The sequence below is a fragment of the Balaenoptera ricei genome, chromosome X (assembly GCF_028023285.1).
Source record: "Balaenoptera ricei isolate mBalRic1 chromosome X, mBalRic1.hap2, whole genome shotgun sequence".
Classification (NCBI taxonomy): Eukaryota; Metazoa; Chordata; class Mammalia; order Artiodactyla; family Balaenopteridae; genus Balaenoptera; species Balaenoptera ricei.
Genome location: NC_082660.1, coordinates 7,330,727 through 7,355,252, shown reverse-complemented (window position 1 = coordinate 7,355,252; position 24,526 = coordinate 7,330,727). Strand labels below are relative to the sequence as shown.

General features: G+C 46.7%; 1 protein-coding gene across 3 annotated transcripts in view; it reads right to left on the bottom strand.

The window, feature by feature from the left end:
* Window positions 1–24,526, bottom strand: part of SHROOM2 (shroom family member 2) — a 140,183-nt gene that overhangs the window by 56,498 nt on the left and 59,159 nt on the right. For all 3 annotated transcript variants that reach the window (XM_059911328.1, XM_059911329.1, XM_059911330.1), the window contains exons 2-3: window positions 22,133–22,284; window positions 7,095–7,226 (exon numbers count right to left, since the gene is read on the bottom strand). In XM_059911328.1, coding sequence (XP_059767311.1) covers window positions 7,095–7,226; window positions 22,133–22,284 — 284 coding nt within the window. The remainder of the gene's footprint in view (window positions 1–7,094; window positions 7,227–22,132; window positions 22,285–24,526) is intronic.

Here is a 24,526-nt window from a genome sequence, read left to right as displayed (position 1 = left end):
GCAGGCAGCAGCAGGCAAAGCCCCTGTGAACACCTTTATCCTCAACCACTGGTTAAGTATCGCAGATAGCAAACCGCAGCCCATGAGCTGAGAATGGCTTTTAGATTTTTTTAATGGGGGCGGGGCGGGGCACGGAATCAAAAGAGTACTTCCTGATGCGTGAAAAGGATATGAAATTCAGATTTCAGTGCTCATAACTAGAGTTTGACGGGAACTCGGTCACGGCTGTGTGCTTTGCTCCCAAGGGCAGAGCTGAGCAGCTGCCACGGACACTGGCCCCCCAGCCTGAGATATCAATCCTATCTGGCCCCTTGCAAGATGATTTTGTGGACCCCTGGTTGAGTGCAGGAAATGATTCATACTATGGACTGCTAACACAAAGAAAGCCATCAAAAGACAATGATCTTCAACTTAGAAAGGCAAGTTCAGAGATAACATGACTTTTCCAAACCCAGATATTAAATCACAGGCATACCTCATTTTGAAATGAGGTATGCCTGTGACTTAATGAAAGCTCAGATGATGATTAGCAGTTTTTAGCAATAAAGTATCTTAAGACTAATGTATGTACTTTTTTTTTTAGACATAGTGCTACTGCACACTTAAAGCTCTCAATAATGAAACTATTTATCCAGGCATGTTAAGTGCTTTCATTAAAGCTCAACAAAGCTGGAACATTCACGCTTCAGGAAAAAAACTGGCTGCTTGAGGTTCGAGGAGAACCAGGATGAGAAAGAGAAACTGTGACCCGGGCAAGGACACAAAAGTGTGAGCTAGCTAAGGCGTATGAGGGAGGCAATGACCATTCCACGCCACATCTTCAGAGGACAGACCACGTACCCTTCGCAGAAATGGGGCAAGCTCTTCTCCGTCCTCCCACCAGTATTCCTGAGTGGGTCTTCCCAGGAGATCCCAAGTCCAAGCAGATACAAACAAAGCTAAGCACTTCTTCCACAGGGCGTATGTGTTTCTTTAATCAAGAAACCGCCAAATGGGCTTAATGAAATATAAGGCCCACTTTTTACTTAAGTTTTACCTCACGAATGAGAATCTGGTTTTTCAAAAATACCCTGGACTTCAACTATTATAATCTCTTACAGCTTGAAACAGGTAATACTGTATTTAAGACCTATTTCCTTCACAGCAGACCAGTATTTACTAACAGCCAAAACCTGATTTTGAAATGGTTATGTTAGCTCCAAACACACACACATACGGACACACACAGTCATGCATACCACAAAGAGGCGCACACGCAGAGATACACACACATACCCAGATACATACACACACACAGAGGTACACATACACACTCACACATGCACCTGTGTACCCACCCCACAGCCACACCAGTGCTGTTACCATCCTCCTTCTAACAGACCAGTGAGGACACTGGCCACTAACCGCAGGCGACTGGTCAGCTCCATGTGACCAGGAGGAGCAACTCCAAGCCAAATACCCCCATGGTGTGGTCCCATGTTTGCCTTGCATTAGCCCCTCTGACCCCAAAATGTGGGCTGCAGAGAAGCCAGGTTGAGCAGCGCCCCCCGTTCCACCAGCTCACCATTCTAACATCCTCTGTCTCACAGTCACCAAGAAACCACCAGGCCTGGCACACGGGCTGTGAAGCCCCCTGGTTTCCCCTGTACCTCCACCTCCACACAGCAACCTGGGGGTTGGGGAGAGAGTGCTGGTGTTTAACAGAATTTCCTGGGGAGCTTTGGCCAAAAAGCCTGCCCAGCAATAAGTAATGTGGTGGCTGTGGACACCTGGGTGACGTGGACAGCCACCCCACTTGGCTGGCCCAAAGGGGTTCAGCCAGAAAGGGAAGTCTCCAGGCTCCTGATTCATCAGCTGGAGAACATAAATGAGGAAGCACACTTGCTTGTCCTTTCTCGTGGTGTTTTATTTTTTGCTTTCAAGCATTATACACCTGCCTACTCAGTGAAAAAATTTAGAGTCCTACCGGTAATGGTGTGTCCACGGCCTTTTCTCATCAGAAAAAGAACACCATTCTGAGGTCAAGAAAGACGCTATTTAAAACACAACAATCCAAAATCTATGGGACACAGCAGAAGCAGTTCTAAGAGGGACGTTTAGAGCAATACAAGCTTACCTCAGGAAACAGACAAACAACTCAAACAACCTAACCTTATATCTAAAGGAACTAGAAAAAGAACAAACAAAGCCCAAAGTTAGTAGCAGAAAAGAAATCATGAAGATTGGAGCAGAAATAAATGAAATACAGACTAAAAAAACATTAACAAAGATCAACAAAACTAAAAGCTGATTCTTCGAAAAGGTAAACAAAATTGATAAATCTTTAGCCAGACGCATCAAGAAAAAAAGAGGGCCCCAAATCAATAAAATCAGAAATGAAAAAAGTTATAACTGATACCACAAAAACACAACCTAGAAGAAATGGACAAATTTCTAGGAAAGTACAATCTCCCAAGACCAAACCAGAAAGTAGAAAATACGAACAAACCAATTACCAGCAATGAAAACTCAATCTAAAAAAAATAAATAAATAACTCCCAACAAACAAAAGTCCAGGACCAGATGGCTTCATCTGGTGAACTAATACTTTCCTTCTCAAACTATTCTAAAAATTGCAAAGGAAGGAATGCTCTGAACTCATTCTACAGGGCCGGCATCACCCTGATACAAAAACCAGACAGAGATATCACAGAAAAATAAAATTACAGGTCAGTACCACTGACGCACACAGATGAAAACTCCTCAACAAAATATTAGCAAACTGGGCTTCCCTGGTGGCGCAGTGGCTGAGAATCTGCCTGCCAATGCAGGGGACACGGGTTCGAGCCCTGGTCTGGGAAGATCCCACATGCTGTGGAGCAACTAGGCCCGTGAGCCACCATTACTGAGCCTGCGTGTCTGGAGCCTGTGCTCCGCAACAAGAGAGGCCGCGATAGTGAGAGGCCCGCACACCGCGATGAAGAGTGGCCCCCGCTTGCCACAACTAGAGAAAGCCCTCGCACAGAAACGAAGACCCAACACAGCCATAAATAAATAAATAAATAAATAAATAAGTAAGTAAGTAAGTAAGTAAGTAAGTAAGAGTTCGCATGCTGCAACTAAAGATCCTGCGTGCTGCAACAAAGATCCCGTGTGCCACAACAAAGACCGGAGACAGGCAAAAAAAAAAAAAAAAAAAAAAAAAAAATTAGCAAACTGAATCCGAAACATATATTAACAGGATCATACACCATGATCAAGTGGAATTTATCCCAGGGATGCAAGGATGGTTCCATAGCTACAAATCAACCAATGTGAGACACCACATTAACAAATTGAAGGATGAAAACCATATGATCATCTCAAGAGATGCAGAAAAAGGTTTTGACAAAACTCAGCATCCATTATGATAACAACTCTCAACAAAGTGGGTATAGAGGGGACGCAACCCCAACATAATAAAGTCCATCTATGACAAACCCACAGCTAACATCATACGCAACAGTGAAAAGCTGAAAGCATTTCCTCTAAGATCAGGAACAAGACAAGGATGTCCACTCTCACCACTCTTATTCAACATACTTTTTGCAAGTCTTAGCCACAGCAATCAAAGAAAAAGCAATAAAAGGAATCCAAACTGGAAAGGAAGAAGTCAAACTGTCACTGCTTGCAGATGACGTGATACTATACAGTAAGTCCCCTACATGCGAACCTTCAAGTTGAGAACTTTCAAAGACGGGAACATGCATTTGCCTGTCCAATCACATAAGTTAGTTCACGTGTCTGGTACGTTGTCACGTGCGTGCATCCTCTACAAGTGGCTGTGCTTCTGTGTACTGTACAGTACTGTACAGAGTACAGTAGTACAGTATCTTTATCTCAAGCTAGATCTGCAAGAGGATGATTTCATTGAACTCCTTGCTGTGTAACACGAGGAGCTTACTAATGAAGACCTGATAGAACTGGAGGCCCAGAGAAAGGACAAAGAGGAACAAGAGGAAGAAGAAGTAGCTGAAGAACCAAGGAGATTCACGATGCAGGAAATGGCAAGGGGATTTTCTTTATTTGAGGAGGCACTGTTAGTTTTTGAGGCACAGGACCCGGACACAGAATGGTACACAAAGGCTGCAGCAGCTATTCAGAATGCAATCCAGTGCTACCGTGTCATCTATGATGAGAAAAAAAGTGTTACTACCCAGACATCACTGGATTGTTTTTTCAAGAGGGTAGATAGAATTGAATCCAGCAAGGAACCAGAACCTGTGCCATCAACGTCAGGCATGAGTGAAATTGCAGCTTGCCCTCCGTCTCCTACTGCTGACAATCCTTCAGCTCTACCATCTCCCACCTCCTCACCCTCCTGCAGTCAGTAACTCTTCTGGCCTGTTCATTTGATGCCAGCCCCTGTATGCCAGCTACTGTACTGGACTACTGTACTTCTCAAGGTACTGTATTATGAGATTAAAAATGTTTTATTTTTTGTGTTTGTTTTTTATGCATTATTTGTGTGAAAAGTATTATAAAACTCTTACTGTACAGTACTATATAGCCGACTGTGTTAGTTGGGTACCTAGGCTAACTTTGTTGGACTTAACGAACAAACTGGACTTACAAACATGCTCTCAGAACAGAACTCGTTCGTATGTAGGGGACTTCCTGTACATAGAAAATCCTAAGACGCCACCAAAAAACTAAATAGAGCTCATCAAAGAATTTGGTCAAGTTGTAGGATACAAAATCAATACAAAAAAACGTGTTGCATACTAACAATGAACTATCTGACAGAGAAACTAAGGAAACAATCCCATTTACCATTGCATCAAAAAGAACTAAATACCTAGGAATAAATCTAACCAAGGAGGTAAAAGACCTATACTCAGAAAACTGTAAGACAGATGAAGGAAACTGAAGATGACATACACAGATGGAAATATATACCATGTTCATGGACTGGAAGAATACTGTTAAAATGACCATACTACCCAAGGCAATCTACAGATTCAGTGCAATCCCTATCAAAATACCAAGGGCATTTTTCACAGAACAAGAATAAATAATTTTAATATTTGCATGGAAACATGAAAGACCCTGAATAGCCAAAACTATCTTGAGAAAGAAGAACAGAGCTGGACGTATCACAATCCCTGACTTCAGACTACACCACAAAGCTACAGTCATCAAACAATATGGTACTGGCACAACAACAGACACATACAACAATGAAACAGAATAGAGAGCCCAGAAGTAAACCCACACACTTACAGTCAATTAATCCACGACAAAGGAGGCAAGAACACACAGTGGAGAAAAGACAGCCTCTTCAATAAGTGGTGCTGGGAAAACCAGACAGCTACACGTAAAAGAATGAAATTAGAACACTCCCTAACACCATACACAAAAATAAACTCAAAATGGATTAAAGACCTAAATTTAAGACCAGAAACCATAAAACTCCTAGAGGAAAACATAGGCAGAACACTCTTTGATATAAACTGTAGCAATATTTTTTTGGCTCTGTCTCCTAAGACAAAGGAAAGAAAAGCAAAAATACACAAATGGGACCTAATTAAAAGTAAAGGCTTTTTAAAATAATTAATTAATTAATTAATTATGGCTGCGTTGGGTCTTCGTTGCTGCACACAGGCTTTCTCTAGTTGCGGTGAGCGGGGGCTACTCTTCGTTGCAGTACACGGGCTTCTTATTGTGGTGGCTTCTCCTGTTGTGGAGCACGGGCTCTAGGCATGTGGGCTTCAGCAGTTGTGGCTCGCGGGCTCTAGAGCACAGGCTCAGTAGTTGTGGCACACAGGCTTAGTTGCTCCACAGCATGTGGGATCTTCCCAGACCAGGGCTTGAACCCGTGTCCCCTGCATTGGCAGGCGGATTCTTAACCACTGTGCCACTAGGGAAGTCCCGAAAATTAAAGGCCTTTTTTTCCAGAGGAAAGGAAACCATCGACAAAATGAAAAGACAACCTACTGAATGGCAGAAAATATTTGCAAATGATATGACCAATAAGAGGTTAATATGCAAACTATATAAACAGCCCATCCAACTCAGTATCTAAAAAAACAAACCTGATTTTAAAATGTGCAGAAGACCTGAACAGACATTTTTCCAAAGGAGACATATAGATGGCACACGGAAAGTGCTCAACATCGCTAATCAAAGAAATGCAAATCAAAACCACAATGAGGTATCACCTCACACCTGCCAGAATGGCCATCATCAAAAAGACAACAAATAACAACTGCTGGTGAGGACGTGGAGAAAAGGGAACACTTGTTCACTATTGGTGGGAATGTAAACTGGTGCAGCCACTGTGGAAAAGAGTATGGAGGTTCCTCAAAAAACTAAAAATAGGACTACCATATGATCTAGCAATTCCACTCCTGGGTATATACCCAAAGAAAATGAGAACACTGATTTGAAAAGATACATGCACCCAAATGTTCATAGCAGCATAATTTACAAGGAGTCAAGATATGGAAGCAACCTAAATGTCCATCAACAGATGAACAGATTAAGAAGATCGGTATATATTATATATATATATATATATATATACACACACACTCACAATGGAATACTGCTCAGCCATAAAAAAGAATGAAATTTTGCCATTTGCATCAACATGGATGGGCCTAGAGTGGTATTATGCTTAATGAACTAAGTCAGACAGAGAAAGACAAATACTGTATGATATCAGTTATATGTGGAATCTAAAAAAATAAACAAATGAATATAACAGAACAGAAGCAGACTCATAGACATAGAGAACAAATTAGTGGTTCCCAGTGTGGAGAGGGAAGGGCGAAGGGGCAAGATAGGGGTAGGGGAGGAAGAGGTATAAACTATAAAATAAATAAGCTACAAGGATATATTGTACAGCACAGAGAACGGAGCCAATACTCTATGATACCTTTAAATGGAGTATAAGCTATAAAAATTTTGCATCACTATGTTGTACACCGGAAATGAACAATATCGTAAATTAACTGTACCTCAACAAAAATTAAAATAAAGTGAGAAATGCACAATTAGGACAAGGCAGGGAAGTCATGAGTGTGGCAGAAAGTGAAACCAGCTTCCCATCCCAGCGGGAAAGGCGTGCCTACCTGGCGTGGTGCTGGCCTGGCCACGAGGGGCAGGAGCTGGTAGAGGGGAATGGAGATGCCGATGTCTCGGGGTGGCTGTCGGAGAACTTGGTGACGTGCCAGGAGTGCGGCCTCCAGCTCAGCTCATTCCTCCTGAAAAAGGATGCAGATGACTCAGGGACTTCACACCAAGGACAACTTCAGGCCAAGAAAGGAGCGAGAGGCAGAAATGATTCCTGTGTGATTTACTGCATGGCTGTCCGGTGCTTCCCACTGCATCTGGGCACCAGCGCTCTTTGTACAGGTTCATTACCGGAGAACATCCCTGGGTGAGAATCACAGGCTCCAGAATGTGAACCAGCCCTTAAGGCTTCCAAATTTATTCTAAGTGAGTACATGAATCTTGCCCACGACCCCGCTGCCCCATCCCCAAGACACAGCAGGATCTTCTGTCTGCCCGGTGTCAGTGCAACTTTGCACAGGCCCTTAGCCTGTTTGAGGAGAAGGCACTGGGCTGCAGAAAAGCTTGAGCCGGGTCCCGCAGAGTTTTGACTGCATTTATTTATTCACTCACTTAACTAAGTGAACACAGCTATCCTGTAGTTAACGGGGACTGGTGGACACGTATTCCTCTGAGCCTCCCAGAGCGTCCGAAGTCATCTAAGGGCTCCTGTCATGGGAATCACCGCGCCCTAAGACCAGCAGGCTCCAGTCCATTCCTGCCAGGGCTTCTGAACGTGGCAGGAGCCTTCCCTGCCCCCCTCCACCGTCCCCACCATCCGTGGGTGGCTTATTAGGTTTCTGACCACACCTGCCCAGGTGTGAAAAAGCAGGTCCAGTTGGAAATCCCTGCAGCCGCCGTAGGAACATCACAGGGCCTCCAGGGGAAAGCTGCTGCATGAGCAGACCGCCCATGCTCGCCCCTCCTCCTCCTGCAATTTAAGACGGATCTAGCCTCGCCAGGGACACTTTACAGCCCAATCGAGATTGGAGAAAGGGTTCAGTTGAGCCTCTAAGTACCTGATGGGGATCAAACATTCTTCCAACAGGCAAAAACATTAAAGAATATTATGCAACAACGAATATTAAAGAAAACCCAGAAAGCATTTATAACATAAACCTTCTGATGACTCAGAAACAAGGAAAAATACACGGGTGGCAAAATGTGGAATGTGTTGACCTTTTGATGGTTTCCCACGAGCTAAAGCATAAAACAGACGAATTCATCACACCACAGAAGTAAAGGGACTGTAAAACCAAAACTGTACCTCATAAAGTTTCTCAACATCCTCGTAAGGAAGGTTCTGGCCACATGAATTTCATTTTCAGATGGCTTTTTCTGTGCTATAATATCCGTAACGTCTTTCATCTTCCTTTACAGGTAATTAATGAAGGAAACAAACTAGGCAAACTGCAGGCAAAGGAAAAAGAGGCTTGGAAAAGAAAACGCCTTACACTTTGTGGTAACATATTTCAACTCTGTAATTGGAATGACTGGGGAACCAGCTGGTTTACTGGGGCAGTCGTCCTCTTTGAGAAGAGTAAATGTTTCTCCTCTTATTTTAAAGGATAATACAGGCAGACCTTGGAGATATTTCGGGTCGGGTTCCAGACCACCACAATAAAGTGAATACTGTAATAAAGCTAGTCACGTGAACTTTTTGGTTTCCCAGTGCATATAAAAGTTATGTTTACTCTATACTATAGTCTACCAAGTGTGCAATAGCATTATGCCTAAAAAAACACAATGTACATACCTTAATTTTAAAATACTTTATTGCTGAGAAACACTATTATCTGAGCCCTAGTAATAATATTAGTAACATCAAAGATCACTGATCACAGATCACAATAACAAATATGATAGTGGAAAAGTCTGAAATAGTGTGAGGATTACCAAAATGCGACACAAAGTGAGCCAGTGCTGTTGGAAAAATGGTGCCAACAAACTTGCTTGACACAGGGTTGCTACAACCTTCTATTTGTAAAAAAAAAAAAAAAAAAAAAAAACAACAAAAAAACCCGCAGTATCTGTGAAGCACAATTAAGTGAGGCACAACACAGCAAGGTATGTCTGTACACAGATATATGCCTCCACTTTGAGAAGACATAGTCAACAGTTAGGGTACTAATTGGAGCTTTAAAAACAAAAAAACAAAGAGAAAACACAGGGAAAAGGGTGGTACCTAGAAGCTCTAAGTGAGGAATCATGGCTCCTGGGGAGAGTGAAATTTTCCTACGTATGTGGCTCTTGTCAGGTCCTCGGACTTTCCTAGAGCACAGTGAACATATCTGGGGATCGAGGAAGGTTCAGGCGGTTTCTGTTTGTCAGCCCCTCTGATGGCTAAAACTGGATTCTGCTGATGAGAGGAGAAGGACATGTGGCTGAGGGCTGGTCCCTCCATCACAAGCCCGTGACCACGCTGGGCAGGAAAGCTCTGGGGACCGGACGCTCTGGCGCCACCTAGCGTTCCCAGATGGAACAGAAATGGCACGGGCCGATTTAAGGCGCTCGTTTCAACAGACATGGTGTTTCTTCCCACACAAGATACGCACTCCAGGTGGCTTTAAACCACCCGGGTCCCTGGAAGTCTGGGGCCGTGAGGGGTGCACAGGCCACAGGCTGTGCCGGGCAAGATGCCCCGATGTGAGGGCCTCGGAGAACTCGGACCACGTGGTACCTGGCGGTACCTGGTTAGGGGTTAAGCGCCTTGCCCCATCTGGGGGCCACGCGTGTCGGAAGAAAACGCACACACAGCACGTATGCAGCGAACCACACCCGAACCTTCCTCTCCTGGCGGGCGGGACGTCTGCTATGTCTGCTACAGCTGGACCAGTCCCCCCGCCAGACATCAAACAGGAACAGAAGGGCGAGGTGTGAAAGGAACGCCCCCTCCGCAGGCCACGCAGTCAGACGCAAGCCAGCTCGGCTGGGGAGACCAGCAAGGACGCCCCTTCCGGGAGGAAGAAAGACGGCACGGCTCAGCCCAGAGACGTCCAAGGCCACGCCTCTGTGCAAGGCAGTGTGGTCAGCGATGCCAGGGAGGAAACAGCCGTGACCTGGCCGGGGTGCGGGTGCTGACCCCTCCTGTGCGTGGAGCTGCACAATCCTGCCAGCTCCGGAAACGCGACGGGGCTGATCCAGGTCTCGCCCACGGGAGACTAACAGTCGCTACCACGGGCACCCCAGTGTACAGGGAAGAAATCCTTTTCATCCAAATGGCTACTGCTGCTCGGAAATCTTAAAGAACAGGCATACTGTAGAAAACATGGAACATTTAAAAATTACAATGCGAATAAGACAATAAAGGAGGACAACCCGTAATCTAAAGATGAAGGTGGGTAACATCTCTGCATTTCTTTCCCCCTGTTTCAGACAGCTGAGAGCATCGTGCAGACTTGGCGGGGCCCTTTCTCTCTGCAGCCCGCCTGGTTGGGTGAGCATTCCTCCAGGCCACGGTCACTCTTCCAAAATGTCATTTTTAATATGGCATAATATTCCTTCCACATAAATACTGAAAAGCAATGCTGCTATTAACACCAAGTTTTCTGGCTTCCAAACCAAATTATTCGTCCTAATGAGGGTTCTCTGAAACCTTTCCCACAAGTTGCACACCAAAATTAATCTAAATTTACTTCAATTTTTAAAAATAATTTTATATGCTAGGTAGTCTTTTTTTTTTTTTTGAAAGGAAGGGGTTTAGATCACAAATATAAAAAATGCTAGGATACCAATGAAAATTAAGGATGGATCTAGATACAGAAAATTCATTTTTAAAAAGGCATTATTAAAATAAGGGCTTCAATGAAATGTTTCTCATTCAGAGAAAGAGCAGAATTCCCTCAAAAAAAAAAAAAACAAACAAACCACGTGAACGCCGGGTTATTTTCCTAACCTTTCCAAGCGCAGCCAACAGGCGCTGCCTCAGAAAATAAACGCAGTCCGCATGTGGTCCCCACGAGCGCGGGGGGCCTGACAGTACCAGGCCTGCAGGCTGGGAGGCCAACGGGAAGGGCCTGGCGGGACACTGTGGCGGGGGCACCACACGGTGTGTTGGCTGCAGGCGACACTGGCGATGGGAAGAGTCCTCGGGGAAAATAAAACCAACAGTGATGCTCGGGGCATCTTAGAAGCACGTGTCACGGGGGGGGGGGGGGGGGGGGCAGTGGGGAGGGGCCTTCCAGATAAAGGGCAGGCTGGAAAGTTCCTCAAATGCTCCCCAGTGAGTCCTGCGGGTGAGGGGGGTGAGTTCCAGGCAAGGAGCCCCCAGAGCTTAGGGAGGGAGGCTGTGCAGAGGCCCCGAGGGACAGGCCCACAGCGGGGACAGGCCCTCCTGATACTGAGGGTGTGCCTGGGCTGGAGGAGGGCGACAACTGCAAACACCCTTTTTATTCTTTGAAAGTCAAACAAACACATAAAAAGCACCGCCCTACAGACACAAAATGAAGTCTGCCCTGAGCTGCTGCTTCCTTCCTGTTCCGGTCAAGCCTCTAGAGGATAGATGCCGACCGGCCTCTCCCTCTCCCGAGCTGCCTCTACCTCCTACCACACCAGTCTCCCTGCAACTCAGCTCTGGCAGCTCCTGCCCTCACCCCACCACCCTCAGCTGCTCCCAGCTGCCACGGAGCGAAGCCCACGCCCCCCCACCGCGGTACTGTGATCTGCTCCCCGGGCCGGGCGGCACTGGCATCGCAGGGGCACAGGCTGGGGGGGGGGATGCCTGTGTTTGCACAAGCCCTCAAGGTCATTCAGAGGCGAGCTCAGGTCTGAGACTCGCCGCTCTAGCCCCGAGCTACCCTTCCTCCCTTCCCCCATCCGCTCTGCCAGCCTCTTTAGGAGGTCCCGGCACCACTGACTTAGGTCCACGTCTGTGTCTCAAACCTGGCTCAGCCTTCAAAGGACAGCCTGACTGCTGAGCTCTGCTCCAGCCCTCCTTCCTTCCGCCAGAGCCACCACTTGTTAGAGCTTTTCCTGTCCGTGCCCATCAGCCCCCTCAGCTGCCAACTCCCCGAGGGCAGGACCTATGGGTATGACTTCAGCCGCCTGGCTGGAGCACTTCCAACACACATTACGTGAACGAATAAAAACAGAGGTCAGACCACTCTGTGAATGGCGGAGTTCTTTTCCCCGGCACTGATCTGACAACACGATGCTGTGGTTGGTGACATCACCCTTGATAAAATGGGATAAGAGTCCAGGAGTTCCTGCCTTTATTCACGAGGAGAAAGAGGTAAAGATGAAAATTCCCAAATGACCTAAACAGCTGAAACTGATACAAGACATCAAAGCTGCATTTTAAACCAATGCCAGGGCCGAGTAGCAGCATTCACACGGGATAAAAGCATCAGGGCTCCGCCCCACGAGGCCGGGGCTCCCCTTATCTGTCTCCCAGCAAGGCCAAGTGCACGCCTGTCTCGGCCTCTGGCGTTCCCCGGGTGCATTAGCAGGAAAGACCGCGTAGAAATGTCACACAATGAACGCAGGCAGAATTGGAGCAGACCCAAATGGCTTGGCTATTTTCCCGTTAACTTTTGCAAAGGGGGGTGAGGGGACTATCTCACCCAGCACTACCAGTACTAAAAACGCTTTGTCCAAACCACCCGAGGTCACGGTGCATGTCCCCAGTTTTCAGAAAGGCACCGATGCAGCTTCTTGGCTACATGTAAACAGAATGGATTTTTTGGTAAAGACACCCCAGACACTCAAACGTGCAACCATTAACATAACTAAGTACGAGTAGCCCTAAGGATTAGCAACAGAGCTGGTGAGTCTTATACGTAAGAGTATAGAAACAAAATTACGTGAAACATTCTCTGCATGCCTTAATATATTAGAAACCATCAGCGTTTCCAAACTAAATTATATCAACATCACTTGCATGCCTTCTAATGAAAAACAAAATCATAACTGTTTACCAGTCTCTACTTGGCTTAGAATATGAAACATCTCACCTAGAGATTCAACTGATTAAGTTGGTTAAGCCATACACTAAATCTACATCTGAATAGAAGCAACCTTTCCCCAAATAAAACAATTCTGCTCTTTGTGGCTTTTTTTCCCTCCTGATTTTATTTCATGAAAACAAGAATGGCAAACAGCCCAAACGAGTCGGCGTCTGTCCAGGATAAACCTCTGGGTCTACTGTTTTAAGAAGAAAGTAAGCACAGTAGCAAACAGCCACAATCCCGCAAATGCTCAAAGCAGACACTTTTCCCCTGAAATTTGAACAATCAACCTCAGACCACCCTCCAAAAGCAGCACCCACCAGCATCCCCAGTAAGAAAGACACACCCTCTGTGGGAACACACAGTTTCTGCCCCAGGAAGAGCTCTTGGCGGGTGAGGGGGGGGGGGGGAAAGGAGAGGAAGTGGGGAGGAGGGAAAAGCAGGAGGGACACAACCTGCTGACATCCTACCCATCCCTCTCCTCTAGCTGCTTCAGGAACACCTGCGCTCATCCACGTTGGGGCCACGCACAGAGCCGCCTGCCCTAGGACAGCTCCAAGGAGCCAGCAGCAGAGGGGAGCCCCGCACGACACTGGCTTGGTGCAGAACTCACTGCAACTCAGTGACGTCCAGAAGCCCACGCACGTGGCAAGAAACCTGCTCCTAGCGGGCATGCGTGCCGTCACTAGACCAGACACCTCCTTTCTTCAGATGTGTCGCCACGCCACCCCATGTGGCCACCCCTTACGGCCTCCTGCAGCGAACCTCCATCCTCGGGTGTTAATCTCCTCCTGAAGGCAAGCTTAGCGGACGTAAGCAGAGTCAAGGAAGGGTTTAAGGCCTCCGGCAAAGAGGCAGGAAACATGCGTCAACCCTACGCATAATGTGGCTCTGGCATAAAAACTGCTCGCAGCAGTGGACGGCTCAGGAGTGACGTGAACGATGAAGTGGCAGGCCGAGTTCACTGTAAACGAGACTAATACTACCATATACGTTTGGAAGAAAGACCAAAAGAGTCATTACAAGCTATACAATATAATTCATGGCCTGACAGTTAAGAGAAATTTTCCCTACGGTGCTTGAAATTCCATGTACGTTTTAGGAGCTGAACATACGGTAACTTCCCTGTGAACGGAGGACAGTGGATGGTATCCCGGTGCTGTGCACACGGAGCTTTTAGTGAGCATTTTACAGCATCGGACAGCAACGGCCTTAACCCAGCACCGGGCGAGAAGCGTCCCCTACTTCGGCACGTCTCCCACAGCAAGGGGCTTACCGACGCCTGCGTTAATCAGGAAAAGGCCTCGAGTGACCCAGTTTCGGGTCTTAACCTTTTCCAAGCACATTTGCTTAAGCCAGCAGTATGAGCACTGCGGCCGCACAGCAAAATAGCCCGTGGCCCTCAGGGAAATAGCAGCGCCCAGATCCATCCCACACCTGCCCATCAGGATCTCCAGGGAGGGGCCCGACCCCGGGGAAGGAAGTGCAGGCAACAAGTACACAGAGACACAGACACAGAAGAAGAGGCTACCACATCCTCCCACACTTTCCTGCGAGCAGCACGTCCTCAGCCAAGCAGAGAGGGAAGGACAAGGTGCCGGAGAGGCACGGCCGGGCTGCGCCTGCTGGCCCCCCGTTCCTCTGACTCCCGGGCAGATGCCAGGATACCACCCGGACATCTCAAAGGAGACCACGTGTGCACCCGGTGCGGCTTCCTGTTACCCTTCTTTGTTTCCAGCCGACACAGCTCTGGGAGGAAGGCAGCGCTGGCTCTCACCTGTCTGGGAAAGAAACGTGGCTGGGGAGAGACAGTGATCTGGGTCCTTGTCTCCTAAGGCACCGCGCTCTCCCAGTCCCGGCTTCTAAACGGTGACAAGAGACGCGGTGCCCGTGCCCCGTGAAACCAGACGCCCCCGCCTTGTGAAGCCAGCCCGCCGCCACCCTCGCCTGGCCGCTGGGTACCCTGCTCGCCGCCCAGCAGCTGTCACCGGCGGGAGGGAGTCAGGATGCGACCCACGATGCCCACTTTGTTCATAAAACCACGGGTATGTGTTTTACACTGAGGCGCGTACACACCTCTTCCCAGAACCTCCGAGAAAAACCAAGCCTGCACTGGCCACTCTGGCCCTCAGGACCCTAAGCTGTTTTCAATCTTCGTCAGAAAAGCCACCCTTTCTTAAGGTGCCTGGGCTGGGCAGGTAGTTGAGGGTTCAGGCAGCTCATTTATCATTTGGTGATCCGCAGGCAGGGCAACATTTGATATTGACGTGTTGGTGGCTCAGTCTATGAATTAACTACAGAGTGCCTTCATAAACTAAACACCTTTTTTTTTTTTTTTTTTAAGAGTATATGATCCAGGGCTTCCCTGGTAGCACAGTGGGTAAGAATCCGCCTGCCAATGCAGGGGACACAGGTTCGAGACCTCATCCGGGAAGATCCCACATGCCGCGGAGCAACTAAGCCTGTGCGCCACAACTACTGAGCCTGCGCTCTAGAGCCCGCGAGCCACAACTATTGAGCCTGCGCGCCTAGAGCCCGAGCTCCGCAACAAGAGAAGCCACCACAGTGAGAAGCCCGCGCACCGCAACAAGGAGTAGCCCCAGCTCGCCGCAACTAGAGAAAACCCGCGCACAGCAACAAAGACCCAACGCAGCCAAAAATAAATAAATAAAATAATTAATATATATATTTAAAAAAAGAGTACATGATCCATTTTGGAGTTCTACGTACAACACTAGTTAGAAAATGCTAACTAATCTCTGAGATACAAGTCAGATTAGTGGTTGCCTAGGGATTAAGAAAGATGAGAATGGTGAGATTTAGATTTAGATAGAGAAGAAAACATGTCACCGATTTAAGAGAAATCATGTTAAAAGCACTCACTGGTGCCTTTGTAATAAGGAAGATGGTAAGTTAGTATGGAGTTTAAATTTATTTATTTATTTTATTTTTTTGCTGTGTTGGGTCTTCGTTTCTGTGCTAGGGATTTCTCCAGCTGTGGCGAGCGGGGGCCGCTCTTCGTCGCGGTGCGCGGGCCTCTCACTATCGCGGCCTCTCTTGTTGCGGAGCACAGGCTCCAGAAGCTCAGGCTCAGTAGTTGTGGCTCACGGGCCCAGCTGCTCTGCGGCATGTGGGATCTTCCCAGACCAGGGCTCAAACCCATGTCCCCTGCATTGGCAGGCAGACTCTCAACCACTGCGCCACCAGGGAAGCCCCAGTATGGAGTTTTAGAAGTCCTTATTATGTGCATCTTCAGTACTTAAAACAGTAATTCACCATGTGCCAGACGACAGCAACAGATCCTAGTATTAACTAATTAACCGTTTTGTAGAATTTTATTCATATTTCTAGGCAAAACCACCGTTTCAGACTTTTCTAATAGGCAAAAATAATACCCACACACAGTATTAAAATTTAATCCAAAATTATCTTTAAAATATTTTAAAACACCTAAGTTTGTATTTAAAAGTGTGCTTGAAAAAAAAAACATTTGGACAAACTGCTTGGTTTGGTTTTATATTGGGTTATATGTGTTACTTAGAATACTTGTCTCCCCACAAGTCTGTTGGATACGTAGTCAGCTCCACAGCGAGCGGGCCGGGCCCCCAGGCCTTCTCTCTCCTTCTACCCCCAGTTCTCATGGTGTGTACTCCGAACAGAACTCACATCATCCGGTTTTTAGATCCTTAACTATGTTCCTCGAATTCAAAAAAAAAGCTTCTGAACACATGGAATGATGCCCAACCTCGGTCATAATGACAGAAATGCCCATTTAAACAATAAAAGCATCTGTCACCTATCACATCCACAAAGCCAACAAAAACAAACTTCACAATGCACGTACTTTCTGCCTCAAAACCTCCCACGCTAGGAATGGACCAGGACGACCTATACGCACATGTATGTGGACTCGGGTACAAAAGCGTCACACCGCAGCACTGTCTGCTGTACGCCGGAAGCACCGTAAATGTCCACACACAGAGGACCTGCTAGACACACAGCAGAGCATCCAGACCGTGGAGCCGCACGGGGTCAGGAGAAACCTTGAGTCAGAGCACTCAACCTGCACCGACCCCCATTTTCGTGTGTAACACACGACTAGGTACCTGTTTCTAAAAGGGAACCTAAGAGGTTATTAGTACTGACACAGCCGCTCTCCGGAGGGGCAAAATGGGAGGATGAGGGGTTGGGAGAAAGGCTGATGTATCCCACCCAATTCCCGTTCCAAAGTGAATGTTTTCCCACGGCCATGTGTTACTCCAAGTACTCATAAATGCGGAATAAAAAGTCACTCTTGGAGTAATTGTAGCCGGCATTCCAACACCCGCCCCTTAGGGTGATCCTGTCTGTTTTGATCACAGAGCAATAAACAGAGCCTTCTGGGGGCGCCGCCCAGAACAGAGCACAGCTGACTGCCTCCTGGGGACCAAACCTCCTGCTGAGTCCTGTGAACACATCACACGGAACCCCAAAGGCCTCTCCTCTTTAAAAGTGCGACGAGCTCAACATTTTTATTATCAGAGAAGTAATACACTTAGACTGTGCACTTAATGGATAAGATGGTAAGTTTTCTGTTACGTGTATTTTACCACAATTAAAAATCAAAACTTTTTTTCATGGGGCCTATACAGTTCTATAACTGCTTGTATGTGTTCCACTCAACTGGACTTTGAGGGGCATCTTTCCATGTCAGGAAATACTGACACCATTTTTTTTTTTAATAAATTTATTTTATTTATTTTTGGCTGTGTTGGGTCTTCGTCACCGCGCGCGGGCTTTCTCAGTCCCCTCTGCGGTGCGCAGGCCTCTCACTGCGGTGGCCTCTCCCGTTGCAAAGCACGGGCTCTAGGCGTGCAGGCTTCAGTAGTTGTGGTGCACGGGCTTAGCTGCTCCCCAGCATGTGGGATCTTCCCGGACCAGGGCTCGAACCCGTGTCCCCTGCATTGGCAGGAGGATTCTTAACCACTGTGCCACCAGGGAAGCCCACTGACACCATTTTTTTATTTTGTAATAGCACTTGTATTCTTTTTAAAAACTTTTATTGACGTATAGATTTATAATGTTGTGTTAATCTCTGCCGTACAGCAGAGACTCAGTTATACACACATATATATATATTTTTTTCATATTCTATTCCATTACGGTCTGTCACAGGATGTTGACTAGAGTTCCCTGTGCTCTACAGTAGGACCTTGCTGTTTACCCATTCTATATATACTAGTTTGCATCTGCTAATCCCAACTCCCAATCCATCCCTCCCCCACCCCCCACCCCGCTTTGGCAACCACCAGTCTGTGCTCTGTGTCTGTGAGTCTGTTTCTGTTTCGTAGATAAGTTCATTTGGCTGACACCATTTATAATGGCAGCACTCTGCAGTATGGATGGTCCCTAATTCACTTCAGTCATTTCCTTTTGCTGAATATCTAGGATCCAAGAAATGAAATTCTGAGTCCAAAATAGGCCTTTTGACACATGTTGCCAAACCGCTCACCAGAAAGTCTCATCAGCATTACATCAAATAAGCACTTGTTTCCCCACATCTCAGCACCAATGGGCATTGCTATTCCATCAGATCTCGGCCAGCTGGAGAATCAAAACCTAGTTTGTAAGTAAACTTGTCGATCCCTAGTTAAACATCTTTTTTTTTTTTTCCCACACACACACACTGTATTTTATTTTTACAAGAGATAAATAGACTGACACCAAGCATTGTAAGTGGATGACCACAACAAAAGCAACAATGATTGCAATTACCAAACACGAAACACACTCATACTATGTCATAATATTGACATTCAGTCCAGTAATCCTCCACTGTAACAGCTCCTTTACTTTGCAGTGAAGATTGATTTCTATATTCTTTGCCTCTGAGTCCTTGTGGGATTTTTTTTTTTTTAATTCAAACAGAAAGTCACAAAAATTATAATCATCCTCATCAGTTCACTCAGTCCCATGTAATTAATTTTTTTTTTCATCTTGATCTTTTGTTAGCACTTTTATGAGTTCAGCAGTTTTTCATTAGAGTTCTGAAAATGCTTATCCATTCAGTTCAGCAGTACAGTTACCAGAAACCTGTACTTGTCAGAGTCTTTTCTATGAATTCCTTGAAAAACGTCTTTTTATACACTTGTTTCCTATGTGCATTTCTCATATTAGGAACTGCCTATGAGCGTCTTTCATCCAACTTTCTACTGGGGTGCAAGTTCCCTTCTTTATAGCTGTTGTTACTAAACCAACTTTATTACACACCTGCTTTTTTTTTTGCACCCTAGAATAAGATCTGACGTTGACCAACATTTCATTTTTACCTTGTGAGATGCAACCGGTGAAAATATTCAGGCATCCTGAATTCTGTCCCCCAGGATGTGTCACTGGCTCAGTTTTATTTGCTGCTGCCTCCCCTGGGCTGGCCGATGTCACACTGACAGGTTTTACTGAATGAGCACCTCAGGGTCAGCAGCCCCATCAGGCCCTCCAATGACGCCCGTCCCGGTGCAGCTCAAATCAATTCGATTCAATAAGTCCAAGCCCTTCATCTGCCCTTGTGCATCGGGCACTGCGGTAAGCAGCCGCAAACTGGCGAGACAGTTTGCTCACAGCGTCAACTAAGCCAGTGCTCTCCCCGTGGGGGAGATGGACAGTAAGCCAACGAGCCGGCTGTGTGTTCTGGGGGCTCGGGCAGCCCCGCAACGGAGACATTTCAGGTGGTGGTTTATAACCGCTGTCTCCCCTGTGTGGGTCAAGCGTCCCTCACCATCACCAGCGCTCCACTAAGTCTAACGGAATCCCGCGAGAACTTCACACGTCCTGCCTTAGGAGGCTTAATAAGGCGACCTCAAAGAAATTATACACAATGATGGCACCCGTCATGTCCCTTCCTCCCCCAGAAGGCTCCAAAATGGCCATGCTGAGACTTCAGTTCTCTGATTTACAAGGACAGCCTATTCCACTGAGAAGTGAGGCTGCTGCATTAATGTGGCAAAGAATGAAATGTTTTCCTTCTTCGTTTCTGAAACTCCTCCTTGGATGCTATTTTGGTCCCCCAAAAATAAATACATAAAAAGTCCACAGGGATATGTCTTCAAGTCTGTACTAAAAACTGAAGGCCTTGAGTCAATTTACTTTTTAAAATTTACAGCCAGGCTTCCCTGGTGGCGCAGTGGTTAAGAATCCGCCTGCCAATGCAGGGGACACGGGTTCGAGTCCTGGTCCGGGAAGATCCCACATGCCGTGGAGCAACTAAGCCCGTGCGCCACAACTACTGAGCCTGCGCTCTAGAGCCCGTGAGCCACAACTACTGAAGCCTGTGAGCCACAACTACTGAAGCCCGCGCACCTAGAGTCCGTGCTCCGCAGCAAGAGAAGCCACCACAGTGAGAAGCCCACGCACCACAACGAAGAGGAGCCCCCGCTCGCCGCAGCTAGAGAAAAGCCCCCGCGCAGCAACGAAGATCCAATGCAACCAAAAATAAACAATAAATAAATAAATAAATTTTTAAAAAATAAAATAAAATTTACAGCCTACCTTGGAAAGACTGCACTAATTCTGCTAAACGGGGCACGTCAACCCTTTACTATGAATTAGCCAACTGTAAAACACAAGGTCGAGGGGCTTCCCTGGTGGCGCAGCGGTTGAGAATCTGCCTGCCAATGCAGGGAACACGGGTTCGAGCCCTGGTCCGGGAAGATCCCACATGCCACGGAGCAACTAGGCCCGTGAGCCACAATTACTGAGCTTGCGCGTCTGGAGCCTGTGCTCCGCAACAAGAGAGGCCGCGATAGTGAGAGGCCCGCGCACCGCGATGAAGAGTGGCCCCCGCTTGCCGCAACTGGAGAAAGCCCTCGCACAGAAACGAAGACCCAACACAGCCATAAGTAAATAAATAAATAAATAAAATTAAAAAAAAAAAACAAAAAAAACACAAGGTCGAGAATTATTTCTATATGAAACCAGTCACCGGAATTCCCTGGCGGTCCAGCGGTTAAGACTCAGCACTTCCACTTCAGGGGGCACAGGTTCGATTCCTGGTCCCTGGATGGGGAACTAAGATCCCACAAGCTGTGCAGCGTGGCCAAAAAATAAAAATAAAAAGTCACAAAACACCTCCATGCTGCCCAGTAGTACCGTTCTAGTGCCTGTGTGTAAAAGCATCACGTGCCCAACTTCACTTTCTGACCCCTTCAAATCATCCCAACTCCTATCCACAATCTCCTTTCTTGGAATATGCACTTGCTCCCCTCAGACCTCAGCACAGCACTGGAAACACCTGCTAGCTGACCTGTAAGTCTACGTGCATCACATTATTTTAGCATAAAACCTCAAAACCTGATAGCCTGCCACCTTGTGTACAACACAGGCAATGACATTTCATCATTTGGAGCATAAACCGTTTCCTCACTGCCAGAAAATCACCTACATATTGCCAAGAATAAGATTTAAGTATTCAAAATCACTTAAATCATAATTAACAGTCAACAGTAATAAAAGAAGAAATCTTTTAAGAACCTACTGTGCAGCACAGGGAACTCTACTCAGTACTTTGTAGGGACTTCCCTGGTGGTCCAGTGGGCAAGACTGCACACTCCCAATGCAGGGGGCCTGGGTTCGATCTCTGGTTGGGGAACTAGATCCTGAACGCACGCCGCAACTAAAAGTCCACATGCCGCAACTAAAGATGCCACGTGCTGCAATGAAGACCCTGAGTGCCACAACTAAGACCCAGCGCAGCCAAAATAAATAACTATTGGAAAAAAAAAAAAAAACCTTTGTAATGACCTACATGGGAATAGAATCTAAAAAAGAGTGGACATCTGTGTATGTATAGCTGATTCATTTTGCTGTACAGCAGAAACTAACACAACATTGTAAATCAACTATACTCCAATAAAAATTAATTTTAAAAAAAGAAGGCATCTTTAAAATTTTTGATGTTGGATTCATCCTTGGCCAAGAGATAGATTCCTAAGTGTACATGCATGTACATGTACACACACACGCGCGCGACTGAAGTCCAAACCAGGATTGCCACAGTGACACGGCGCAGCCAACAGACTCCAGGTTTCACTGTCCCGCTCATCTCTGTTTGTAAACAAGGCATGAGGCCCAGGTCTTACCTTTTTACCACCAGCTTCAGGGTCTTATGCGAGCCCTTCACCAGGCAAATCGCTTCCTGTCTAAACCCCGACAGACCGATGTCATTGATGCCAATGATCTCATCTCCGGCCAGCAACTTGTCCACTGCCGCGGCTTTGCTTCCTTCTTCGATCTGCAACACAGAAGTGTGTCGCGTGAGCCTCTTGTACAAGCAAACAAGCCCCCAGGACTCGGCCAGGAATACAACATGCCCATGACACATGCCACCCACAGGTTTTCTCAGACTGGCTTCAGGACAACCCAGGGGTGAAGGGACCCACCTGGGCCCTGATTCCCAGCGGGAGACCAGGGATGCATCCCTCACCTGGTCTGCCTCCGCAAGGTCTACCGTTCACGGAGGGGCGGGAAAGCGCATGAGCTCTCAGAAACACACCAGAAATAGCAGAGCCAGAAATACCGATTCACTTTCTGGATCTCCTTCCTCCAAAAAATAATGTTTTTATTATTTACTAGTTATTTCTCATAGATTAATCCTGCACCTAGTTATTTCCGTAAGAGCTGTATTTAGATATAATTCAGGTATCACACAATTCACCCGTATAAACATAAACGAATGGCTTGTTAGTATATTCACAGACTTGTCCAACCATCACCACCACCCATTTTAGAACAGTTTCCTAACCCCAGAAGAAACCTCGTTCGCGCCTGTCAGTGGTCACTTCCCGATCCTTCCACCCCCTGGCGACCATGCATCTGCTCTCTGCGTCTAGGGTTTGCCTACTCTGGATATTTCATATAAACAAAATAATACGATAGGTGGCCTTTTGTGTCTGGCTTCTTTCACTCAGCTTTTCAAGGTGCATCCATGTCGTAGCCTGTGTCAGAGCTTCATTCGTTTTTACGGCCGAAGGATACTCCACTGTATGGACCGACCACATTTTATTTATCCGTTCATCGGTGATGGGTATTGAAGTTGTTTTTAGTTTTTGGGTATTAATGCTGCTGTGAGCACTGGTGTACAAGTTTGTGCATGCACATGCATCTTCATTTCCTTTGGGTGTACACGTAGGAGTAGAATGGCAAGGTCGTACGGCAGCTATGGCGAACACTGTGAGGACCTGCCAGACTGCCTCCTAAAGCAGCTGCACCATTTTACATTTTGCATCGGCGGGCTCCAATTTCTCCACATCCTTGCTGACACTGAGTATCTGATTCCTTTCATTACAGCCCTAGATTATTACACCATGCTGGGTATGTAAAATACTCCTTACTCAGTGTTAAACACGTATGTATGAATGTGTGTTGACTGACTCCTTAAAAGCATTTTATGATCTTTATCCTGAGAAATCTTAATCTTTAAATACTCACCCTCGTCTTCCCTATACAGTAATAATCCAACTCAGCATCAAGTCACCCATCAGTTAACCAACCTGTTTGCGGTACTAGTGCTTGGCAGACTGTGGCCCATGAGTGAAATCCAGCCAGCTGCCTTTTGTTTGTTTGTTTTTGTAAATAAAATTTTACTGGAATACAACCAGAGCTATTTGTTTATACACTGCTACAGGAGAGAAGAGCATAGTCTGACCCACAAAGCCAAAAATATTTACTGCTTGGCTTGTTATTAAAAAAAAGTTGCCAACCCGTTTCACACCAAAAAGCCATTATTTTTACAAACTGCTAGGAAAACTAGTGAAAAAGATGAATGCTTATGGGCACAGAGGTGTGCAGGTTTGGAAGTTTGCTGCTCTGACTGTTTGCCAGGGCTAACCTAAAAATCCGTTCCAAACCTCACAAAGCACTAAAGCCGTAAACGTTTCTCCTCTGGTCGTTACAAAGCTGGAAACGAAGCAACTTACAGGCTCAGCTCTCAAACCACGTGGTACTTTCCTCAAGTCTCCGCCCGAACCCAAGGACAGCTGAACTTTTCCTAGGTTAATAAAGCAGTTATTCACTGCAAGTCAACAGCATAAACAAAATGAGCACTCCTAACTAAAACGTGAAGCAAATCATTCGGTTCACAACCGGTTTCCAAGTCTAGACATTTTTATCCCAACATAATAACAGATCGTAAATAAGTTTCCACCCCACCAAGATTACACACTCAGCCGCACATAGCCGAGGTGAAGGTTACGTGGCGGAGAGCTTACGTCTTGGCACGCCCCGGGTGGGAGGCCAAGGGGCCGTCCAGGCGGAGGGTCGGTGGGCAGGGCAGCTGGCTGGGGTGAGGGGAGGGTACCCGGGGAAAGGTGGCCTGCTCATGGGCTGACCAGCCGCGGAAGGAATATAAAAACGGGAGGGATGGGGATGCAGGCCTCCTACACAGAAAACAGACCCACCAACAGCTGAGGACAGAACCCTGGGGCCCCAACACGGAGAAATCTGGAAGAAGATGGGTGGGGGAAGGAGCAGGAGGT